Source organism: Anoplopoma fimbria, chromosome 20, assembly GCF_027596085.1.
Source record: "Anoplopoma fimbria isolate UVic2021 breed Golden Eagle Sablefish chromosome 20, Afim_UVic_2022, whole genome shotgun sequence".
NCBI lineage: Eukaryota > Metazoa > Chordata > Actinopteri > Perciformes > Anoplopomatidae > Anoplopoma > Anoplopoma fimbria.
Genome location: NC_072468.1, coordinates 23,350,289 through 23,374,794, shown reverse-complemented (window position 1 = coordinate 23,374,794; position 24,506 = coordinate 23,350,289). Strand labels below are relative to the sequence as shown.

At 37.8% G+C, this 24,506-nt stretch overlaps 2 protein-coding genes across 3 annotated transcripts in view; both read right to left on the bottom strand.

The window, feature by feature from the left end:
• LOC129109181 (inactive phospholipase C-like protein 2) overlaps positions 1 to 15,668 on the bottom strand; it is a 41,030-nt gene extending 25,362 nt beyond the window's left edge. Inside the window, exons 1-2 of one of the 2 annotated variants that reach the window (XM_054621187.1) lie at positions 15,267 to 15,668; positions 14,788 to 15,171 (exon numbers count right to left, since the gene is read on the bottom strand). In XM_054621187.1, the coding sequence (XP_054477162.1) occupies positions 14,788 to 15,021 (234 nt within the window). In that variant the 5' untranslated portion in view covers positions 15,022 to 15,171; positions 15,267 to 15,668. The remainder of the gene's footprint in view (positions 1 to 14,787; positions 15,172 to 15,266) is intronic. The other variant, XM_054621188.1, reaches the window with a different exon arrangement.
• A 3,071-nt stretch (positions 15,669 to 18,739) lies between these two features.
• Positions 18,740 to 22,975, bottom strand: LOC129109362 (cysteine-rich venom protein pseudecin). Its single transcript, XM_054621398.1, has 8 exons — positions 22,916 to 22,975; positions 22,143 to 22,146; positions 21,732 to 21,832; positions 20,787 to 20,877; positions 20,297 to 20,439; positions 19,241 to 19,329; positions 18,985 to 19,067; positions 18,740 to 18,876 (listed from the first exon to the last, which is right to left on the bottom strand). Exons 1-8 carry the CDS (start codon positions 22,973 to 22,975, stop codon positions 18,740 to 18,742), a joined length of 708 nt encoding a protein of 235 aa, XP_054477373.1.
• Positions 22,976 to 24,506: the final 1,531 nt, after the last annotated feature.

The window sequence follows — 24,506 nt, the reverse complement described above, 5'->3', positions numbered from 1 at the left end:
ATTTCATGATAAAGAGATAATAACAAGGCTAATCCCATGAGGCTCACCCTTACTTTAATGCCTTTACATAGCTTTAAGTATATGCTGTGTGTGTGAGTGAGTGAAGGAGACAGAGGGTTAGTAAGAGAGAGGCAAACCCAGGAGGAGAGACAATGAAACAGCAAGTGAATAAGTGAGACAGAGTCCATCCAACTGCTCACAGATCCCATAGGAATCTGAATCCCCTAATGGACTGAATCCTGCATTCTTTTCTGGCTCAGTGAGCGGTTATGAACTGTCTGTACAACAGAAACATGGCAAGGGAAGCATTACCCCCTGCTCCGCTGTTCTGTATACATCAACAACAAGCATGTGAATCACATTGCGGCATGAATTAACGTTCAGCTCCAGACAAGCATTGGCTTTAATTCACAATAATCTAAATCTATTCAATGAGGAGAATTTCATCAGAATGCAAATGTGGGATGGAAACCAGACTGGTACAAATGTGGCCCTATTTTTAGCCCAAATAAACATCTCTTTCAATTCATCTGGTACTAATAGTGTTGAACACTCATATTCAATGATCAATTATTCGGCCTGTTTTATGATAACATGCAAACATCTTTGTTACAGACCAACAAGTTAAATCCTGCAGGAACCAGAGATTGTCTTTCAGATGCATCATGTCCTGTGGCACCAAATAAACACTCGGTCCTGGTATCAAGAGTCAGATGCTGAATCATTTTCTATCTCTGGATTGGGCCCAAGACTGCATTAAAGTCTCATCCACTACCTACCAAACAAGCTGAGGCAACAGCATGGTTACCTAAGAAGCTCGTACATATCCCACAGCTAACAGTGGGATATGTAGCTTTTTATAGGACTAGGAGTCCAACCTAAGAGTCTAAAACAAAAAAGGGCTTACGAAGCTGGAGACCAAGAAGAGTCAGTCAGCCTGAAGAGGTTCTTAGACAGCAATCATTTCAAATGTATTTCAGACTGAAAGAAACGGCAGTGTATTTGATTGCGAATTTGAATGTTTTTATTTAACATACTGATGGTTGTGTAAATATGTGGCTTTACTTTAACAACAAGACAAACACTTAGATGCCTAGATATTATAGCCAGTTTAAAAAAAGGGTTTGCATTAAACCCAATACATGGACATGTATATTTAGATGCAAGTACCGACACTTAACTCCATAAGAGTTTGTTGCCTACCGTGTAAGGATGGGGCCTCATTACAGTAACGTCCTAAGTCTGGAACCCCATCTCATCTCAGTTTAGGATGACATTTAGGATTTCTCCTATCTTTGAAACTTTTAAATTAAGATAGCGCCAGCAATTAGGATATATTTCTGTAATAAATCCCCTGGATTATAATTCAAATTTATCTTTTATTTAATTTTTTTAGCATTGAGTATATAAGGTCCTCATACAGTCGATCATTGTCCACATTTACTTATACTTGTGTATAAATAAAGTTAAAACATACTACTATGTATCACATCGTGTGAGCTTACATGCTTTAAAAATCCACACCATGGACCTGGTGCCAAGTTCAAGTATTGAAATACATTTTTCTTTAATTTGTTTGGAAAAGTAAAATGCCTAACAAGGCTAATGTTTTATTCAGTATTGATTTTTATACAAGCCAAAAGGGCACAAAGAGGCAGCACAGTAGTGTTACATCTTAATTATTAAACTATCCAGCATGTAAAGCACTTTGAGACTAATATATATAAACTAAGATTTACAGTTTTGGGTCATAGCTCTATGCCATGTTGTTTGTAAGGATTTGTTCACACAACTACTTTGCCACATAACAATTAGCAGAGACACCCGGTGCAGTTCTACTAATTTCTCTCAAGTAGCATCATCAGATAACAAGACTGACACCACCTATGTTTAACATGCGGAGGAGGCTCGAGGTGAAAATAGATCTGATGTGTATGAAAGAGAGAGTAACGTGTTGACAGGAAGAGCTTAGGAGGAACAACACAAACTAGAACAAAGTGAGTCACGTGGTAACCCAACGGGTGACGGTAAGGAGGAGGAAATACTAGTTCTGAAAGCCAGCTCAGATGAAAACGTTGCGCTATCACAAAACATGGGTCAAAGTCAGTTGTGTAAACTTTTTTTTTTTTTTAAAAAGGTGATGAGTCACTTTGTGCACACTGCGTCTATGGTTACACCACTAAAAAATACTGAAAACACATTTTTATTTATCTTATTTTGAAGGAGTTGGAGGAGATTATTTTTGATGAATGCAGTGAGACCTCTCTGGATTATTTTAAATGTAATATGTGTATGTGAAAATACTTAAACTCATGAATATTTCAATCAAGACTGAAGAACAATAGAAACATATGAAAAAATAAGACTGCAAACTGCACATAAAACACACGGTATTGATTCTACATTCAATAAAACCGATATAGTCCAGTAAGGAGCTTGTTGTTTTTGTTTAAATTAGCATACAGAGACGTTTTGCTCTCTTGCTGCAGTGCAGTCAAAACCCACGGGGGTTTAATCCTGGTAAAGGCCCAGCTGCTTCTGTTCTGTATGGTATCAGTTGTTGGTCAACTCAAGTGTGAAGGGACTAAACTTTTGAAGCTCTACCACTTCCTGAACAATTATAAATGAAAGTAAAATGTCTTATATCTTTGAACATTTGGGGGCTGTGACAATAAGTCTTCAGTTACTAGAGTCCGAGGCAAGCTGACAACAAAAAAGGACCCAAATTTAGGATCCACTCAGGTCATCATTTTGGATTGTCAACTAGTTTTCCATTATTTTATCTAACACTAATTATTTTATACTGATAGAGGGAAATTGATATCTTAATGTAATTTTCAAAGATAAAATTATATCCGATAGATAATCGGCGGATCAAAGTCGATTGGTGCAGCTCTAGTCTTTTCATGCACTTTGCTAGAAAAAATAAAATGGTTATTTTAAGATTCAGAACTTTTGTTTGTTTTTGTTGAGTTAACAATAGTGATGTTAGTTAGATTTGGTTTGGTCAGAACTATGGAATTTTAAGCATCTTTGCCCACGACATCTTAGCCTTTCTTACCTTCAGCAGTTCATAATAAAATACAGGTTATTAACTTCTTTTAAAAACACAAAAATGTGAAGATATCGTATCAGTCTGGACCATGAGAAGTTAATTATCAGTTACTGTTACCTGCTAAAAAAAAAAATCCACAAAGTTCATCCCCGTTCTGTTGCATAACACTGGTGGCTGGATGAGTCACAACAACAATGTCCCACAATGACATGAGCAGTAAAAGAACTATATTACACAAGGTGCGGTCCAATGGTGACTTTTACTCAAAGCCAACCAAAGACTTCAGTGAGAGCAACAACACCAGCAAATGTGTCCTCTCACTCAACATGAGCTCTTCTGTCACTATTTCAGCTTCGAAAAAGGAAAACATACCATGAACCTTAGAGAATTCCTCCTAGGTGCTCTGAGTTCATTGTTAAACACCATTTTTCTTCCAAACTGTGCTCTATGGAGCTGTTCAAGGATTTAACATCATCAGCTCTTAGCTTTGTGGCTCTAGGCCTTTGGGAGAGAGAATCTCATGTTCTCAAATATTAATTATGCCATTAAAACACAGTTAGAATAAGTACATTTTGTTAATTCAGTGATATTAATAGTTACCTTTCAACAGTGTTGGTGCTTTGTTAAGTTGCAGGATATCACAAAGCCTAAAAAGGAGCTTAAAGCCAAACGTTTCATGTTACTATGTAGACAATCGATGGAATAACTTAACACACCCCGACACAAACGGGTCGCTTCTACTCAATCGTCCCGACATTTTCACAATGTTAATTTGTTATGTTTCTTTTAAATACTGGATAGCTAAGAGGACAACAGATCGTATTAACTAAGGAGTCCGTAGTAGCTGAAAAGGATGTTTGATAATTATTGAGCTGCTGATTAATTTAAGCCTTTGAAAATCATCAGTGATCTCTGGCCTGCTGGTTTCAGCTGAAAGGAAATAAAGGTAAAGGACTCCTTCTTGCCTATTTGTCCTGGAAGCCTGCTTTAACCTTAAACATGGCCATGTGACCTTTTACTAGTTCCCTAACATTTTGAATGGCTATAGTGAATGAAAAACAATAGAACGGGACCTTGAGAGACATGTCAACCAGCAAGCCAAGCATAACGATGTTTGGAATAATCGCCATCACTATTTCTCATTTAACGCTGAACACATCACTTCGCAAATCAGTGTGATGGGCCTACTTCGGCTGGAATGAGACAAGATAAATGAGACGATACTGAGCTGGTCTGCCAACACGTAAAGCCACTCTCCTTCAACATTTCAGTAGAAGAAGAATAAAAACTCCACCTTTGTACATGGCTGTTTCACCCATTTTACACCTCACTTACTGTAAGGATTGGCTACACTACTGTGTCTACTGCAGTGTTTCTAAACCTTTTCCCCTCTCAGAAGCCTCTAAATTTATAACACATTAGATCACAGGGCCCCCATTTGATGAGATTTAACATCTCATCTGAACGTATTCTGGTTGTCACATATGAGTAATATTAGAATTCTACAGTTGTCAACAGCAGTTGAAGAGAGATAACTGTGGAGGAAGTGAAAGTTATGATAAGAATAGTCAGGCTTATGACTCTAAATCATATTGAGCTCACTTCTTATGTGACTTAAAGAGGTGGAGAGCTACGCTGGAGGAGCCAGGCCGCACTGCTGGGCCCTCTGGACGGAAAGGGAGGCACGGGGGAATCAGAACCAGGACAAAAGGCGGGAAGGCTGTCTGACCCTGCTGCATAAAAATGAGCGGTTTCCTAATGGGACTATGGTGCTATTGTTAGAGGTTCTGATTGGTCCCAGGCTTGCTTGATTGGGCAATGGTCAATTCCCACCAAAAGAGACCAACGCCTACCTTTTCCTCAGGTACAGACCGCAATATGGCTAAAGAACAACAACATAACAGTGTAATTCATCAAGAAGAAAAAGACTGACATAATGGAAAGCTGACGAGCATGCGATTGCTATTCAAACCAAAGATTGTGATCTCGTCTATATAAACAGTCGTAGCACACGGTAGAGAATCACGCATTATACTAGATCTCAGTACCAAGCTAGTTTAGACCAGTGGTTCTCAAATGGGGGTACGTGTACCCCTGGGGGTACGTGAAGGTACTCCAGGGGGTACGTGAGATTTAAAAAAATATAGATTTAAATTAGCATCCATTCAAAAATCCTTTAAAAATAGTTATTTAATAAATAAGTGTAAGTTCATAAACTGAATTCAATGCAACAATGCAATCGTCAGTGTTGACAGTTTAATAAATCAGACACTGATGGCAGAGCGCTGTGTATTACATCTTTTTTTCAACCAAAAATGCTTTGCGCTGGTTAGGGGGTACTTGGCTGAAAAAATATTTCACAGGGGGTACATCACTGAAAAAAGGTTGAGAACCACTGGTTTAGACTGTTAAGAGCGTGAGCAGACCAAAACCACCGGAAACACAATCTCGATCAAACTGAGCGTCGGCAACCGTAACTATGAGCTTTGTTAAATGTATCTGCGGTGAAGCAGTCAGTGTGCAACGCTTCATTTTTCAATCAGGTCAGACTTCAAAGCACTTACACATTATTAAAGTCAAGTCAACAACGCAAAGCCTAAAAAAGGATCTTGTTCGCATTCCGAGCAGACCTTCGACCGGGGAATGATCAAGCAAAAGTGTCATGTCACAGTTCAGAAAGTGAAGCGCATCGGCACGGCTCAGCATCTGATAAGGCCTCCATGATGAGACGGCTTCAAACGCTCTGCCTGCACTGCGAGTTATATGAACGTATTAACTGCCAATTTCAGAAGATTTTTCAAAGTCGACACAAAAAAGAAAAAAAAGCTTTCCAGTTTGTAAAGTCAAACAAGATTAACTTTCTAGATCAGATAAGAATGAGGGGAACACTCAAGTAAACAGTGTTAGCGGGAATATAAACACAAAGCTTTTTTCTTATGGTTGACAATCACATGGGCAGTCATATCAAATATCAAAATATTTGGTTTGTGCAGGAAATTGTTACACAAAAAGAAAATATCCAAACTAAAGCTCTACTAAGAGAGCCGGGCTACAAATGACTATCACCGTTTCCTAGCACCCAGGCTGTTGTCATCACATCTTGTTTTGTTCAATCAGCTGTCTAAACCCAAAGATATTCTGTTATAATGTTAAGACAAGGGAAAGCAGCCATTTATCACATTTAGGAAGCTAGTCAAATGAACCAAAAAAAACCCACAACAGAAGCCAATAAATTCCTGTATATCGATTAAACAAGTAAACATTGCAGCTCTAGTCTAAAGACCATTCCAACACTTAGATATATGCATCAGCACTTAACAGTTAAATAATACAATCAACCCTTTGCTTCACAATAAAATATATTTTTTCATCATGATCGGTTCTCAGAAACTATTTAAGATAGCTTCCTATGAGAGCAGTATTTCTAATAAGCATACATTGTAGGGGTGACAGTCAGCCTTGCAGTGTCTCTCAACAGAAGGTCTTATTAAATGTCGTTTATCAGCATCACAGAGTCAGAGCCTCGGTTCTGTGGATTCTGCGGTGTGAATTAATGATAAATTAAACTGTATTGCTAGGTATTTTCCTTTCTGTGCTTTACTTCTTATTACAGCACAATGTTAATGCGACTCTTCACAATGGCATAGATCTGATCGCTGCTGGCTGCGCGTCGCCTTGAAAAACACGCGCGGCCACAACGAGTGAGACGGCAGCAGGACCCTGCATTAAAAAAAAATACGGCTGTCAAAAGATGTTTAATAAATTACCCCATCAACTGCCAGTGGGGTTGGGGTTGGCCAACTGGATTACACTCAAGCATGCAAGCTACATTGCTCAAGGATAGTTTGGGTTAAACAACAGTCTGCGGTTGGAAAATTAGGGCTAAACGACGGTAGGGAAGTCAGTAACGGCATTTAATAGAGTGACGTTATGAATAATTAATTTGGACAGTGCCAGGCGATAACAGCAACGTTTACATCTGCACATTCTTAATGGGAATTATTGCTACCAGCTTTTCTAAAAAGACAATGTGCAGTTAACCTTTTATTTTTGCTGAACATGGCGAGTTCTATAAATCTAAGTTTCTATTTCAAGGCCCATTAAACAGTTTTTAAGAGATTCAGTTTCACACTGCATTGTCCCAATTCATTTTCATCGCTTTAACCGTCTATTTGATTGTAAAATATAGCAATGACCACATTCCAGTGAAGGTACTTATACGGACAAATGCAGTGTAGCATATACACCATTCATTATTTAGCACAAGTATTCAGTTATGTAGACACACGGGGAACACTGATAACTACATCAGCATTAACAGTGTGCATCATGAAGTACTTTATAAACAGTGGACATATCGAACGCATCCTTTTACTGAGAGTTACGATATAACGTTTCACCACTTCCAAGACTTCAGGAAAAAAGCACTCCAAAACATCCATACATAGCATATTCATAAGAAGTATTCATAGTTAATCTACCACCTCACTGACTTTTCACTGTGCCAAGTCATGAAAGCTATATAAAAAAAAAGATGTAGCGTGTGAAGATGTACTCCAGAAACCAAAGACAGAAAATGGGGGTAAAATGGCGAGCTGCGACAACACATTACAGCCCCACTGACGTGTGATGTCACCATAACAACTAACATTTTAACGGTTTCTTTTGTACGGCTGAGATGATCACGGAAAACAATGGATGTCTGTTCTGCTCCTATTCTATTTTTCTATGATCTTAACTTTCTGAAATCTGACAGATGGTTTATAATTGCTTTTTGGCACAAAATTAGGAAAGTAATAAAAGCGCTGAAGGGGAATCTTCAATACTTCATCGCAAAGTTACTAACACAACAATCGCATTATATATTAAATACACAAGGTTGAGTTTTAACATGTCTTCATTCCTCATCACTTCATTCCAAGAATCCCACCCTCCAAACGGTCTTATTTCAAATGAACAACAACTGATAGTGTGAACTGCGTTTTCTTTTATCCTTTTACAGATGCAGATGCTCTTCAAAATAACAATGCAATGATTCAAAAACTAAAATCACACCTCGGCTGTGGAGATCTGCTCTGAGTAATGCAGGCTGAAATGCCACTGAGCCGGACTGAAGGATATGAAACAATATGATGATTCCCACGGAGAAACGTGTCTTGGCCTCGCAGCACTGCTGGTCCGCCATAATTAATACCATATTGTTTTCCCTTTTTCGCAGGGTGATATCACAAACAGAGCTTGTTTTCCTCTCCTATCAGAGCTGTGAAATAAGTGTTATTTTCCAAGCGATGAGAAGATTGTCTTTGTGCGAGATGAGATGAGATGAGATGAGATAGAAGTGGAGCCGTGGGACCATTATTTCTCCTTCCACTGGCATACCATAAACAACACTGTTACAATTTACTGGAAGCCACACATATCACATGGTCGCTGCTCAATCTCTCAAGCAGCAGTAAAACTACATCATCTGATATTTCAAGTCCATGAAAAGTTATAATTCAAGGCAAAGCATGCCTCTGGCAAAGCTGTAATCATCCATACATTTCCTGATTGTGATGTATAGTTATTATTTTTCCTCTCAACTTTTCTTAAACATTCCGCTGAGTAACAAACAAGCAGATTATTAACAGAAGTATTACTGTACTATTTGATTTCTGGAAAGAGGTTTGTCTTAAAGTGGTACTCCACGCAACATCTGTCTTTTGAGTATTAAACATTCAGGTGGGTGGGGAGGTTTATGAGATGGCTTATTAAAGTGGGTGGTTTCATTTTTCAGTGAGAGGATGTGGTCACCCGTTGCGGTCAACTTGAAAACGTATATTAAAATAGTTTCCAAACATCCATAAATAATTATCGCACCACTTCTACAACAGAAGACCCTTTTCTATTGTGATCCACATGTTCACCCCATGTTCAAAAAATCCATTACTTACTGCCAAAGAAAGTGAACCTCTGCGTTTCATTGTGGGGGCGACAGAGTATTTGGTTATATTGTTATCTTTAAAAACAATCTTTTTTTATTATATATATACTGAGCATACAAGATGAAAGTGAGAGGGTTTAGAGAAGCTTCTCTCTTGCCACTATTGGATGGATGAGTGGGAGAGTAAGTGTTGATTTAGGGTGGAGTATCACTTTAAGTCCAGTATTGAATTAAAAGATCTGCAAAGATGCTATTTTGTCAACCAAGGAATGCAAACTTCACTTTGTTTGCCCATACAATACTTGGAAGAAATGAAATTCAATTAAATTCCATTTTTTAGATGTGCCGTGATCTTGTAGGCCTAACCACACTCATAAATATATACACCCTCGCCACCAAATATGTTGAACACAAGTCATGTTCATGACTGAGTACCGAGTATCAGAGCTGTTACTACCAGAATATGGTTGGCGTTGTCCCGACCACATCCTCCCGTCTCTTCAGAGAAGCAGCTTAACAAGAACTGAGGGCTCTGCCTGACAGCGAGAAGCAGGCTGCCTCGTAAACACAGGTCCAACCCTTCACAACCACAGTCTGCAATATTCCATCAGTCATAGCTGTCAAAAACAAAAACCAACTGCCTTCAAGAATATGATTGGCATGCAGACAAGGACACGGCTTGCTGCATGCTTTTCTATCTCGATAAAGAACTGCACCTGCTGCAGCAACCCAAACCACAAATCAATGTTTTCTAATGCCATGACTGTCTCATTATTAACATCACGTTTTGGCAGTTAACCATTGGAAGTCAAACAACATCATCATCATTTTCAGTTTCATCATCATCATGGATAGCTATCTCGATAAAGCTCAGGAGGTAGAGCGGGTTATGTATATGTGTGAAAGGGCAGGTTGGCCCCTTGCATTGCAGCCTCTGTCATCAATGAGTGAATGTGTGTGTGTGTGCCTCTGTCATCAATGAGTGAATGTGTGTGTGTGTGTGTGTGTGTGTGTGTGTGTGTGTGTGTGTGTGTGTGTGTGAATGGTATAAATGTTGAAATGTACTGTAAATGTTGACATGTAGTGTAAAGCGCTTTAAGTGGTCGCAAGAAAGGTGCCATTTAACAGTCCATTAACCATCTCTGCTGAGAGTCTCTGGTTGTTGATCCATTTGTGTGCTGTGTTGCTAAGTAAACGCCACAGCATCATTTCAAATTGACTGGTTGTGCATTTCACTTATTTCTAATGCCTTGTAATAAAGGCTTTCAATGTGTAGTCTGATATGGCCCCTTATTGACTTTAGTTCATTGTCCATTTCAGAATGATTTCTTGTCTGTATCATTGTCCTGGCCCTGGACAACCACGTGGAAACCTCTGGACCATGGTGCTGGACGATTAATCAATTTTTTTATTTTCATTTACGATTTGGGCTTCAAACAATTCTGAAAACGAGAGAATCGAGATTAAACAATTACTGTGCCGCGTTCTGTTTGGCAGCGTTTTATCCCTCGTTATAAATTCAGCTCACCCCTTTTCCTTTACAGCGGTGCGCTTTTACGCGAGTCTAAGAGCCGAGCAGAGCCTCCGGGGTCGTGGTCTCGCTGTGCCCTCTCTGCCTGTGGGGAGACTGCCAACCACGGATGACTGACTAGTGAGTGGTTTGTGGCGTTCTCGGCAACCCACCAGACCGGTCTTGAAACACGGACCCTGTATCATTTACCATGCTTTGAGGGTGTTAGTTTTTTGCCCCGTCATCACTATTTATAGCTATACAACCAATGCGCTTATGATCAAATTATTCACTAGAAGAGGGGTTTCCAAAGTCTGAGACTGTGCCTTCCCTCATGCAAAGCTTGGAGTTTTCACTCAATTCCTGGATCATGATTATGTCATTTGATCCCATAGACACCCAATATTGCCCAATACTGCCGTCTGACATAAGCTCAGACTTCACCAAATATATTAAAAACATCTTTCCTAAAGAATATATTGGTTTCTGACTCTGGGAAAGCAGGAAGAACATTAAAATTCCCCCAAACTACTGTATCTCTGACTTATCTCTTCATCTAGATTGCACATATTTGGGCTATTCTATGTCGTTCTCTTTTGATAACTAATTTAATAACTAATGTGATGTTATTGTTTTCATTTCCATTCACTGAGCCTCCCCTGAAACTGCCTCGAGCCCCCCTGGGGAGACCAGCCTCCCACTTTGAAGATCTCTGCATTTGGGCACAAAATTGTTTGCAAGAGGAAAAAAATGTTTTTGCAATAGCAAAGTTAGTACTGTTCTCAAAGTGCACCAGATTGATGCACTTAACTTTAAAATGTACAAAAATGTTCTCTCTATATAAAAAGATGCTTTCAAAGTCAACGAGTAATCATTTTCAACAATCGTAATCTCCGTATTGATTAAATTACCTTGAATATGATTTTGCCATAATCAAGCAGCCCTTATTAGACAGGGGCATCGATCGTAACAAGGGAAGCAATCAGAGGTTTCTCAAGTAAGGTTATATAAAACAAGACTTTCTCGTTTCAAAGATCTATTGACATTTCTCTTATTCAAATAAGCTTCCACATGTTTGGACAGAGCCTATAGCTCACAGGAGTGAGACGCATCACGGATGCAAATCGCTTTCCAACTAAGACAGGTCCTTTACAAAGCATAAATGTCAATATTACCCCCGTCAATCTCCAGGCAGAGGGCAGGTCAGAGTTCAACATCCACAATGTGTCAAGAATGCGTTGCCTGTAAGAACTGCCGGCGAGAAGATGAGCAGCGGAACCCCGTCCACTGTCAAAGAACGTTCCCAAACGCAGAGAAATCTCACTAAAAGCATGAAATCATAGACCTAATCATGGTATTGATTGTGCACATGGTAGTGAGCAATCAAACCAAATGGACAGGACACACCGGGTATTGATATCTGAAAGGTGCATCCCAACAAATTCCTTTACGCAGCGCATGCATTTTAAATCTAGCGGAGCCTTGAGGGAATGAAATCTCTTGAGTCTGACTACTAATTCACTGACCTCCAAAAGCAGAGTGTAAACAACAGCAACATAAGAGGTATACGTTTCTGACATCTCATAATCTATATGCTAAGGTAATACTCTGAAGGGGTAGAGTACGGATAATATGATGAATCGTGTTACCAAGTCACTGCCTTTCATCATTTTCAAACTTATTCCATTGTTTCAAAGACAAAGACTTGTATTACAACGTCGCTGACATCAACTACTAATATTCCGGGTTTTGCATTTCTTCCGAAAAAGACAATATTCCTACAAAGCTGTTTACATGGCTAATGAAAATGAATATTCAACTTATATTCTCATTAACATGCAGCCTCTTTTGAACGCAATCTGCGGCAACATTTTGCGCCTGTGGGGACAAAGCTTCCCTCAATCATTCCTTCAACCACCTTCTTCAAAAGGTCGGCGTACTGATATGTGCTTATCCAAAAATCTGTAGATATCCAAGTCTTTCACAATGTTTAAAACGCAGGTTGGGTTTCTCTTTCCGACCAAAAATGTGAGCTTTTCTTTTAGGCGTGCATCTCTACAAACTGTTGATAGTTGGTTTGTGTATAACTTCTGCACAGGCAAGAAGCCGTGTGTCACAAAATGCAATAAAAAAAAAAAACAACAGAGACGCAAATTCTGAATGCGCTTATACATGTCCAAGGAATGCTCGTAAAACCCAAATATTATCAACATATTCCACCTCATTCAGAATACCACCTAATTTGCAATATCCAAAAGGTAAATGCTGTTTACCTGACCCATAATAAATTAGCAACAATGTCATATTGTGAATAACGGTGGGAATAATGGTGGAATATATCAGAGTGCATGTAAACAAAGTCAACATCTTGAAGGCTTTCAACATAGTGTCGATTTATGCAATGTGAGGAAGTGTCATCATCTTTCTTACCCCTTAGGCAATACTCCCAACAGCCACACTCTTGAGACAAGTACAGTAAATATCAAAGCCTCTGACTGGAAGTCAGAATTACAATGAGTCTAAGACCAATGTTATAACCAAGCATATCCCTCTGAAAAACGTACACGTATGCATTTCAGCAGTCGTAAGAGCATCCAGGATCAGCACCTGGAGCAGGTTAGGACTTGAGTGTCTTGCTCAGGGAAAGTCTCTGTTTACCTATGTTTCTCTCACAGCAATCACTCACTACTACATTCATATTGTGCTAACATTAAGCTGCACTTCATCAATGTTAAGGCAGACCCCATCATTAATCTGTGCATGAGTGAGGTCACCGTACAAGACATTCAGGAGCCCTGCATCACCATTACCATCATTCCACATGATTTGCTGCTGTACTGAACTGAATCTATACTGCTATTCCCTTAATGGACACTCCCTCCCAGTCTCTCTTAAGTGCAATATTTAATTGCATGTTATTTGCCGCCTTTGCTGCGCTCTGCAAAAACATTACTCCATTAACGTCGGCCCACTTTAACCCATGTGCAAGCTTCAAATATGTATTTAACATATCTGTTCAAACGCAGAATGAGCATATCTCCTTCAACTGTATGCTTTTTATTGCATGCAAGAGTTGTGGATATACTATTTTTCCTGCCATACCCCATTCAGGGCTTTAATCCTGCACTTCCCTGCAATTTGCAAATATATGTTCTCCTTTTGTGAGTAATAAAGAGCCTCCCATCTTATCCTGCCTCCAACAGCGAGGCACACATAGCTTAGACTGCTGACAATCAAGATCCACAAAAAAAAAAAAAAAAAAAAAAAAGGAGAAGCACTGCTATGAAAATCCCATGCACAATCTTCAGACAAAAGTACAGGATGTGCTTCTGGTGATCCCATCACCGGCCTGTATTGGGAAAACCAGATTAGTAACAAAAAAGGCGAAATGTGCATGTAAAAGGGAACAATCAGATTAAAAGGGGATGCATTGTAACTTCAAGATTAGAAAGAAAACAGGAGGTGAAATGTGCATGTAAAAGAGATTAATTGAATTAAAAGAGAATGCATTGTAACTTCCAGATTAGTAAGAAAAAAAAGGTGAAATGTGCATGCAAAAGAGATGAATCAAATGAAAGGGGATGCATTGTAACTTCAAGATTAGAAAGAAACAAGAAGGTGACATATGCATGTAAAAGGGAATAATCAAATGAAAGGGGGATGCAATGTAACTTCAAGATTAGACAGAAAAAAGGAGGTGAAATGTGCATGCAAAAGAGATGAATTATATTAAAAAGGGGATGCAATGTAACTTCCAAAGGAGGTGAAATGTGCATGCAAAAGAGATACATTCAATTAAAAGGGGATGCAATGTAACTTCAAGATTAGACAGAAAAAAAGGTGAAATATGCATGCAAAAGGGAATAATCAAATGAAAGGGGATGCAATGTAACTTCCAGATTAGAAAGAAACAAGGAGGTGAAATGTGCATGCAAAAGAGATGAATCAAATAAAAGGGGGATGCATTGTAACTTCAAGATTAGTAAGAAAAAAGGAGGTGAAATATGCATGCAATGCATGCAAAAGAGATGAATCAAATCAAATGAAAGGGGATGCATTGTAACTTCAAGATTAGACAGAAAAAAGAAGGTGAAATGTGCATGCAAAAGAGAATAATCAAATGAAAGGGGGATGCATTGTAACTTCAAGATTAGAAGAAAAAAGGAGGTGAAATATGCATGCAAAAGGGAATAATCAGATGAAAAGAGAATGCATTGTAACTTCAGACACCCTGCGTCCAGGTTATCTGTGCAGCCCAGCCCCAGAGCCCCGATGAATGGCTGCAACTTCGACGTTTACCTTGATAATACTGCTCCTGCGTGGTATTTCGCATTTGGCATCCGACCCCACGGAGGTGTTGGCGGTTTCCACGCCGGCTTGGCTGCCAGGTGACACGAAGGATCCCGAACCTACCATGTTTCCCGATATCCCGCATTCTCCATTCGACACCGAGACTTCGCAATGCGTCTTGTCGTCGACCGTTTCCCCGAGATTCAATGGAGGCGCATTACCGTCCTCCTCTAACTCCGCCATAAGGCTCTTCCACACGCACTATATCTATTTTATTTGGGTATTCAAAAGCCTTATGCTTAAGCTTTCCTTCCCGGCCTATTGCCTCTAAACATTTGCACGCAATGTCGCCGCCGTTTCATCCGTCGGTGCACATGTCTTGTCCGCTTCCTTCTGTGAAAGACAACCTCAAAGATTAGCACATTTAATAATAATAATAATACATTAAATAAATCAGCATTTTCACGTTGTAATAGTTGCTTCACCACCTACGAAGACGCGTCGAAGCAACGCAGAGAGAGCGGATGTTAAGTTGACAGTCTTCCTTTTTCTTTTTTCTTTTTTTTTGTAGAAGTTGCTGCGGCGACCGAGAAAGCAGACTGAGCTGCACTGGGGTTATGCTAAGCTAACTCGTTAGCACAGTGGGAGAAGTTGGGTCTCAAAGTCCAGTCTGCCCAGTCAGTAGACCAGTCGGTCAACCAGTCGGTCAGTCGGTCGGGCACAACCCTGGTTGGCAAACAACAACAAAGAAACGGTTCCCAACGGTTAACTAACCGTCGTTTAGTCGCGAGAGACGGCAGTTAGTCCGTTTAGATTCAAATAAATTAAAAAATAATAACCGTTGAGAGGGCTCGCGCAGAAACACGTGTTTGTAAACGGTCACTCAGAGCAGTTGGTTCAAAACAAACAAAAGTAATTGAGACAAAACAGACTTGAGTTGTCAATCAAATCTAAATTCACAGACCGGCTAGAAACGCCCCCTTTTTACATTCCTGTAGAACAAATAAACCCTGTAAACTCATTTAAAAATAATAATTCATTTTGGTCACTTATTAGATGTCTTTTTATTATTTTTGACAGGTTTAGCATGTATTTTAATTATCTATGGTCATGTAAAAGCTATACCACAGCATTTACAGTTAAAGCCTGTCCCTAGGTTGGGCTTTAAAATACAGAAAACCTTAAATATGTACAGTACCAGTCAAAAGTTTTGGACACACCTTCTCATTCAATGGTTTTTCTTTATTTTTTTTTTTTTTTTTATACATTGTAGATTAATATTGAAGACATCCAAACTATGAAGGAACACGTGGAATTATGTGGTAAACAAACAAATGCTCAACAAACCAGAATATGTTTTATATTTTAGATTCTTCAAAGTAGTTGAATGAGAAGGTGTGTCCAAACTTTTGACTGGTACTGTATATATATATATATATATATATATATATATATATATATATATATATATATATATATATATATAAGAAGAAGAAGCAAGACGAAAGACTATACCACAAACCTTTACTGGGTTGAAATGTCCACCTCACTGGGTCTAAATCAGGGTGGTAATATCATTTTCAAACCTAAATACAGTACCAGTCAAAAGTTTGGACACAGCTTCTCATTCAACTACTTTGAAGAATATAAAATATAAAACATATTCTGGTTTGTTGAGCATTTGTTTGTTTACCACATAATTCCATATGTGTTCCTTCATAGTTTGGATGTCTTCAATATTAATCTACAATGTAGAAAAAAATAAAAATAAAGAAAAACCATTGAATGAGAAGGTGTGTCCAAACTTTTGACTGGTACTGTATATATATAAGAAGAAGAAGCAAAACGAAAGACTATACCACAAACCTTTACTGGGTCTAAATCAGGGTGGTAATATCATTTTCAAACCTAAATATAGGCTTTGTTACTTTTATCCTTGTTCCGCCTAAGACTGCCTGTAGAACATCTTCTTTTCTGTATGAATAATAATGTTGCTAGGTGCTTTATTGCAGAAGCCGAAAAGGCTCACATGACTTATTTCCATCTGTGTTGAGTCACGTTGTGTTTCAGGTCTTCCTCTTTAAGTGGACAGTGCAATGGAGACCATGAACTGATCCTAACGGTGATGTAACAGCCTTCATTGAAAAACAGCAATTTGTGCTCTTCTATTGAAACACAAATCATAAATCATAAATTCTTGGAGATGATCAAGAGCTTTAAGATATTAGTCACAAATGGATGAACATCGCTTATAGCCTCTTGTATAAGAGACACAGAGAGTAAGTGATGACCCATAACATTGCTCTACATGATTCAATGCATTTTATTCATAGGCCACTGGTTCAGATGAAGGCAGATAAACTGAACGCTGGGATAGTGAAGCTGGAGGTATGGTGAGTTGTACAACGGAGCCATCTGCTGGTTTACAAGCGTTATTGGTTGTTCTTGGTTATTATACAGTGGGGATTGTCTTATTAATCTCTGTCCTTTGAAGTCAAACTTTATAGACCAGTGGCATCCAGCCTTTTGGCCTTTAAAACCAGCAATGTCTAAATGTGACCCCCCGTTCTCCATTGTATATGTCTCCTGGTTTTTAAAATGTCAACCAAAGAGTGATTTTTTTTCTCTGTTTAATTTCAGAGGCCTAAAATCTTAAAAAATATTATCCTTGATTTTGTGACACAACGACATGATATGGCTGTTTTGTTTATGGAAAGTTTGACAGGAAAAAGTTGCAATGCTGTAATGATAATTACCCCACTTGCATCCATCATGCATTATTAATGTGTATTATATCAGTATGTATGAAGGTAGTTGAATAAGTTATGTTCCTAGATCTAGATTCTTTAGCCAAAATATAAAAATGAATACATTTTATTGTTGTCAAGAATAAGTCATCTTGCTGATGTAAGCTGGCATTAAGGGAATGATTACAGTTTACTTTGAGAAGTATGTCTCTTGATCAAAAATCTATATGATAAGATTAAAGATGAAATATGGTATGGTGGTGCTGTGTGTGTACTCGGGGCTCCAGAAGGACATCTTTGCTGCAGTTTGAATGTACAAACCAACTGCTGTTGAGGCTTTACTGAACAACTTCAAAATGAGCCATGCTACTATTAGCTGCTGTGCTAGTCAGTTAGTCACATAAACACAGGATTCATCCTTCATCCTTGTTAAGTACAGTGTTGTAGTATAGCTCAGTATTAAAAACAAACTCTATTTTCTTTTTCTTTTTTACTTGTAGATAATAAAGGGACAATGGACAAACCAAATTGTATATGTGAAGTGAAACCTTTTTCTTTTCGATTATAGTGAAATAGTTCATTATGAAACACTTATTTGTGATCTGACTGTTGATGTAATAAAAAATAAGAAAATGGCCACTGGACGTTGTCACATTCATGTTATATGGAGGGAAGAATGACATCAAATTGAAACAAAACTATGGAATTTAAATGTTTAATTCTTATCAACCATAACAAAATGACAGCATTTTATTTTCAATGTAGTTTGTATTGTATGATTATGTGTAAAATTAACATTTCTTGATTCATATTATGTTGGGATTGGGTGAATTGACAACAAACAACGTATTTCTAGCTTGCATTTACACATTTATGCATTTAATAAAGTTGAGTTAAATATGTCCTTTGAAGGCATATGAGATATATGGCATATAAGAAAAATACAACATTTCACAAAACTCTGATGAAGTGTCCTAAGGGGTTCTGATTAAAGTTTGGTATTTAAAAACAGTCCCAAAACATCCCTTAAACTTAAGGAAATCAGTACGATGCCATATTTTTCCAGACACATGTTCTTTGCTTGTATCATGGGTATATCATTGTAAGCTCACAGGAAATGTATTATAGTTGCAGTAGCTTGCTTCATAGACAGAGAACCAACAAAGATGTAAATAGTCTGAACTGTTTACGTGCACTTTGGAGACTCGGTGGCTTTAGTATATTGGAATGATTTCATCGATGCATTTGCACGAAGCAGGACACCAAGACTTCACGAAAGAATTTTTGCATCCAGTTGTGTCTTTCAAGGTTGGACAGTTGATGAATTTGTTTATGTAAGGACAGGGGTTGGCTGAAATGACACAATGGAGAGGTCAGCTCATTGTCCTTTTTTTTTGTACCTCGGTAGTCAATTGATATATTATGCCATGAAAAGAACATCATAACATCAGATACTTACTGCAGAGTTTGTCTACACAGTGATTGGGACAGGAAGCACACGGGGTTCCAGCCTTGTAAGGTATCCATCCTCTGAAGTTCCCTCTGTTAAACAAATAAGAAACGTGTTAGATTTTTACCACACTTAACCTGACTCAGACCTAACCTCTGATTAAATATATAGACACTTTTATTGTTCGTTTTTTTTACCACCACCGTCAAGCTCTCCCAGAAATGTTACATCAAAGTCATATGGAGGGTGAATGAGGGTAACATACGCTCGGTAATAATGGCAGCCATATAAATAGATGTTGTTAGGGCACAATGTCATCCCACAGCCAACTCTGTAGGAGCTGTTCCACACCACCTGAACAAAAAGATAAAAACAAAACTTTAACTTTAATACTTTACCCTTCTTTGATAGTAATGCATATTGCTTGTTCAAACATTGCCATGACTCATTTATGTTTTGTTTATTTTTTTCAGTTTATGTTTTCTTTTAAATTATTCTTTTTTATCAGTTCTTGAAATTAAATTGTGAAGATTTTTTGTGTGAAAATTGATCAAAAGACTGCCCATTTTTCTATTTGCTATAACACATAAACATATCTTTTTCTAAAACACAATAATGACTATTTATGATTTCTCAATAATGCTTTTTGAAATATGCTATCTCTCCAACATTTTTTAAAGGACACAAATCTTTTAGTGAAAGCAGTATTTGTCACACTCATTATGTACAGGCAATTCACCATAAAACAAATATTTAGGAACATTTTGAAAGCTAGAAACTCTCTCACCCGTCATGAATATTGTTTATATATGAATTAGTCTAAATAATGTAAGTAAAAGTTTCTAACAAGTAGATTCAATTATTCATTCAGACTCGTTTTTCTGGTCAATTCATTTAATGTAAGTCGAATATTCAATTTTTTTTAAACTCTGCTTTTGGTCTTTACCAACTCCTGAAGGAAATGTCTGGGTCTTTAGGTGCTAAATGCTCTTTGTTGTCTGAGAACTTTTTCTCTGAAAACAGCTGCCTGCTGAGACTGAAAAGGACTCTTTGAGAACAGTGAGAGTGAACCAAAACAGTGAAGTTGTGGGCCAAAAAACACAAAACAGTGAGCTGATAGACGCCAAAATACTATTAAATTACATTTGATCCATTGTTAAAATTGGATTGAATATAAAAAAATATCTATTATGTACTCTTTAATTTAAAGTAACCATCCAATAACACAGCAGCAACTTCACTGTATGTTGCCACATACTTTGTTTTCCACAGCTATCTTTGTCAACATATGACTGTTACCGTGGCAACAGCTAAATGTTACCTGTGTGTAGTGACCAATAGTTTTGCCGTCGGAGGAGCCATTGGGATACAGGAAGTGTGACACCTCACTGTGCCAGGCACCGATGACGTCCGTCCACGACAGAGGTGAAGATGAATAGAACAGATTCTCACCTTGTTCATATCCTGCTCGTTGGTAAGAAACACATGGCAGCACGATTAATGGGTGTCTGCAAACACAGTTTTATTTCCATGTCCCAGTAGATTACGCTTTTTAGATAAAACAGGGGTTCATTAACAGGCCTATTGATGATAATCTCCTTAATGATAACATATCCTACTCCGTGTAATTTGTTATTAGAAGAAGGTATTAAGACTGGAGATAAGATAGTGTTCACTGTGGCTCTGACAATCAATCACAAGGTCACTCAGTTCACAGGAAACCTTTATCATCTAAGGTGATGGCATATGTGGAGCAAGGTTAAAAGGAAACAAAAAAGAGAGGAGGAAGAGGAAAGGAAGGAAAAATATACCATTGAGCATGCGGGTGCTGGGTGGTCCGTGACGAAGTAAACATTTGTCAACCCAGTCCTGAGCACTGACTGCTACATCCTCACTATAGCTCTATAAAAGAGGAAAAAATAACATAACAAATCAAGCCTTTCATTTCAAAACACCCACAATCAGAACGCAGAAAAAAGATCCATTCTCTCGCAAGATATTGGTTTTGGAAATGGGATCATTTGTGATTTGAAAAACTGATGAGATTTCAAGGTTGTGATTGAAATGGGCTTCCCCTTTGAGACCAGCTGATGCTCTTTTCATACAGCCCAAAGCCAAAACTCCAATATAAACACAAGATCTTTGCTTATTCTTTTCTTTTGTGCAGAAACTTTACACCTCAATAGACGCCCAACTCTTTTGGAAAGGGAACAAGACATCTTTATTCTCCTGTTGACTTTCAGATTTTCAACTGTGTACAATGGTTTGTAGTTGTCGGGCTTGGCTCCATATTGAATAGATTAGAAGATGTTGACTTTACTCAACAAATGATAATAAAGATGACCTTTTAGAGTGTTTATATTTATGTAATTTTTACATTTCAAATAGCATTTATACATAATTTGTAATGTTGGTTGTGACCTTCTTTAACTATCAGGAGAAGCTACCTGCAGCAGAACACTTAAAGGGCCAGTGTGTAGGATTTGGCTGGATCTAGCAGAGAGGTTGCAGATTGCAACAAATGGAAACTTCTCCCATGTTCGCAGCGTATTGGAGAACTATGGTGGCTGACACGCAATGTGAAAATGCATCTGGAGCCAGTGTTTGTCCGTTCAAGGCTACTGTAGAAACATGGCTGTGCAACATAGTGGACTCTGTGAATTTTTTATCCTTCCCACAAGTGAGGGAATGCTGATAATTATTTCCAAATATTACCTGAGCAACTTTTAATGTGCAAGTAGAAAAGCAGAACTGACCATTAACAGCATGTCAGAAGCAGTCGGCTGAACTTCTCTCCGGAAGGCATTGTGAACGTCAACGATCTCAGCCTGAACCGCTGAGTTTTCAGTGCAAATGTCTGCACACACACACACAGACACACACACACACACAGACACACACACAGACACTTAAAACCACTGGGTAAACAACAGATTAAATATAATACAGCCTGATATTTACTCTGGTGGCTTAATATCTATGCTATGACTCCCAAACATATCCTGGTTTAATTACTCTGAAATGGCTTGACATAACAGAAGAAGGATTGTATGTACCAAATCCCATAATCTTATTAGGAGACTTTATTGGCATGGTTTCCCAGTTGATGCCTGAAAATAAAGTTCCTCTGTAAAGCACAGCAGCTGCTATGTTGACATTGTGCTTACCTTGCTGTGGACACACGATGGCACGCAGAAAGGTACGTTTGAAAAGGAGAAGAAAAGTTAAGTTAAGTTCTTATCTGGACATCAGGAGAGTAAGGAATTCTTTACTATTTTTGAGTAAGTATTTGTACCAAAATGTTTTTTATTTTTTACTTAAAAGTTAATGCATTAGCAGTAGAAAGAAAGCAAAAATAGTAATTTTGAAACAAGGTTCTTTTACAGTGTTACAAAAGTTTTTCCTGCTATACACACTTTTGACTATGTGATAGTCTTCATTGGAATTGTGGTTCTTTTTTTAATAAAATAAAGTGAATACTAGTGTTGTCTAAATAAACACAACAAAACCATTAGTGAGCTCATTTGCTCCCTGCAAATATATATTTATGAAAAATATATGAATTCCAGTGTAATTTCATTTTAACGTCTCTGTACCAGCCCAGTGAGACTTAATCAATAATATTTATTTGAATTTCTACACTATAAAATATATAGTGGTAGTGGAAGAAGGTCAAATCATGATTTCTTAAATATTATTATCATTGCCCAGGCTAAGATTAGACTATAGCAATGGATCAAGTTTTATTGGCTCACCATTTAGTCACCATTTAGTTTGCAGCTAAGTAAAATACACAAAATGTCTGTCAAAATGTACTTCAGTCTCTCCTGTACTCAAGAACTGTACTTGAGTAAACATGCTTTCCAGCCTATGGAAAACACTCATAATGCATAATGTATTTTATTACACCTTTCTGTAATATTTAAATACTTCTACTCACCACAACGCAGGCAGAGTGAACTTGCTGCAGAGTCAAGATGCAAATCAGGAAGGCAAACATTTTCCTGGATGAAAAGTAAGAGTAAAAACAAAGTAAGATTACTGAAAAAAAACAAGACATTTTATATGATATTCCGGCAAATAAAATCCAGAATAATTGCATTCTTAATTTTCAAGAAATTTGATCGATCAAAATTATTTAAAATATATGATTTATTATTATAGGATCATATCATCAAAATCAGCAAAGCATATTATAAACAATGTTTGGAAAACCCCGTACCTGTTCCTTGGTCTTCAGAGGGTGGAGGTGATATGGTGGTTTCCTCTCCCTCCTTTTATAGACCCAGCTCCGTTGCTAACTCTTATTATTATACATTCACCTCTGGCTGCTAATGATGCAGCAGAATCCAGGGCTTTACATAATGGACACTGGTGAAAACAGGTCAATCATGCAGAACTGTAGAGGCTTTTTTCCTTTAAAAGAGTGCAACTGACGGAAAGTAAACATGGAATTGTTAAGACCGAGGGTGTAGTGACTTTCTGGTGCATTGGCTCAAGTTTACACAGTATACAGTAGAATGGAAAGGTATATGAGGTAAAGGTAAATACAACGAAAAGGAGCATTGCTAGATTACAAGATAGATCCGTGTGGCCCTGTATTAAATGGATTACAGTCATACAGACCATGTTGGCCCAAGACGCACCCATTGCTTGCTTTGGCACAAAATGCAGAATATTAGAAAGGTGGCGTTGACCAACAGGACGGAGTCACACAGCAAAATGTTTTATACATTTTTCACATTTTATTAACATGTTTAGTCAAAAACAACCAGTGCATTAGGTCTGTGAGTGTATGGCTGGTGCTTGTTTGCTAATACAGAAAGATGGAGAAAGATTGTAATAGCAGCAAACTCAGAGGTTAAATAGGAGATAGCATGTCTTAAATGTTACATAATCAAAACAAAATTAAACATAGGACTTGTTGCCAACATTGGAAAGGTTATTTCAAAAAGATGACTGATTAAACAAAAAAAATAATCTAATTGGGGAAGTTTTAAACAAAACTTTCATTAAAAAAAAAAAAAAAAATAATATATATATATATATATATATACATATATTGGGGTTTTTTCTGGTGCTAAACAGAAAAACGAAAACCCGAAGAGAGGTTATAACATTTTTTAAATTGTAAGTTAAGTCTTTCTTAGCAAAAATCTTGCAGTAAATTAAGTCTTTAAAGCTGCACTGATCAATATTTTAATCATAGCATTTTATATCAACCTTTTAGTGTCTTTGATTTCATTGTTTTGTTTTGTTTTTTCCTGCTACATTACTGCTTAGGTTCACTGTTGCTTGATTTTTATTTTGTACATTTTTGTCCAATTTAGAGAGAATAAACGATGAAGTGGTGTATGCTTAAGGGTGTGGCTACCTCGTGATTTACAAGTAGCTACCTCAGCGTTGTCTGGTCTAGGAGTTGTCCGTGTTTACGTCTCATGACTTTAACCCCTTCACTGTGTTTTCACGTCATGAAAGTTAATTGTAACCTTTTTGGTTGACTTAATATGGTTGGCCGGTTGTTCTTAGCT

Bases quoted from the DNA above. Each gene is read 5' to 3' on its own strand.
- LOC129109362 (XM_054621398.1), bottom strand. From the start codon at position 22,975: ATGTTTGCCTTCCTGATTTGCATCTTGACTCTGCAGCAAGTTCACTCT. The intron at 20,878-21,731 runs GTCAGTTCTGCT...CCTCTTTTATAG, and splicing joins CTTCTGACATGCTGTTAATG to AGCTATAGTGAGGATGTAGC. The intron at 19,068-19,240 runs GTATGTTACCCT...TTTGTTTAACAG, and splicing joins GGCTGCCATTATTACCGAGC to AGGGAACTTCAGAGGATGGA.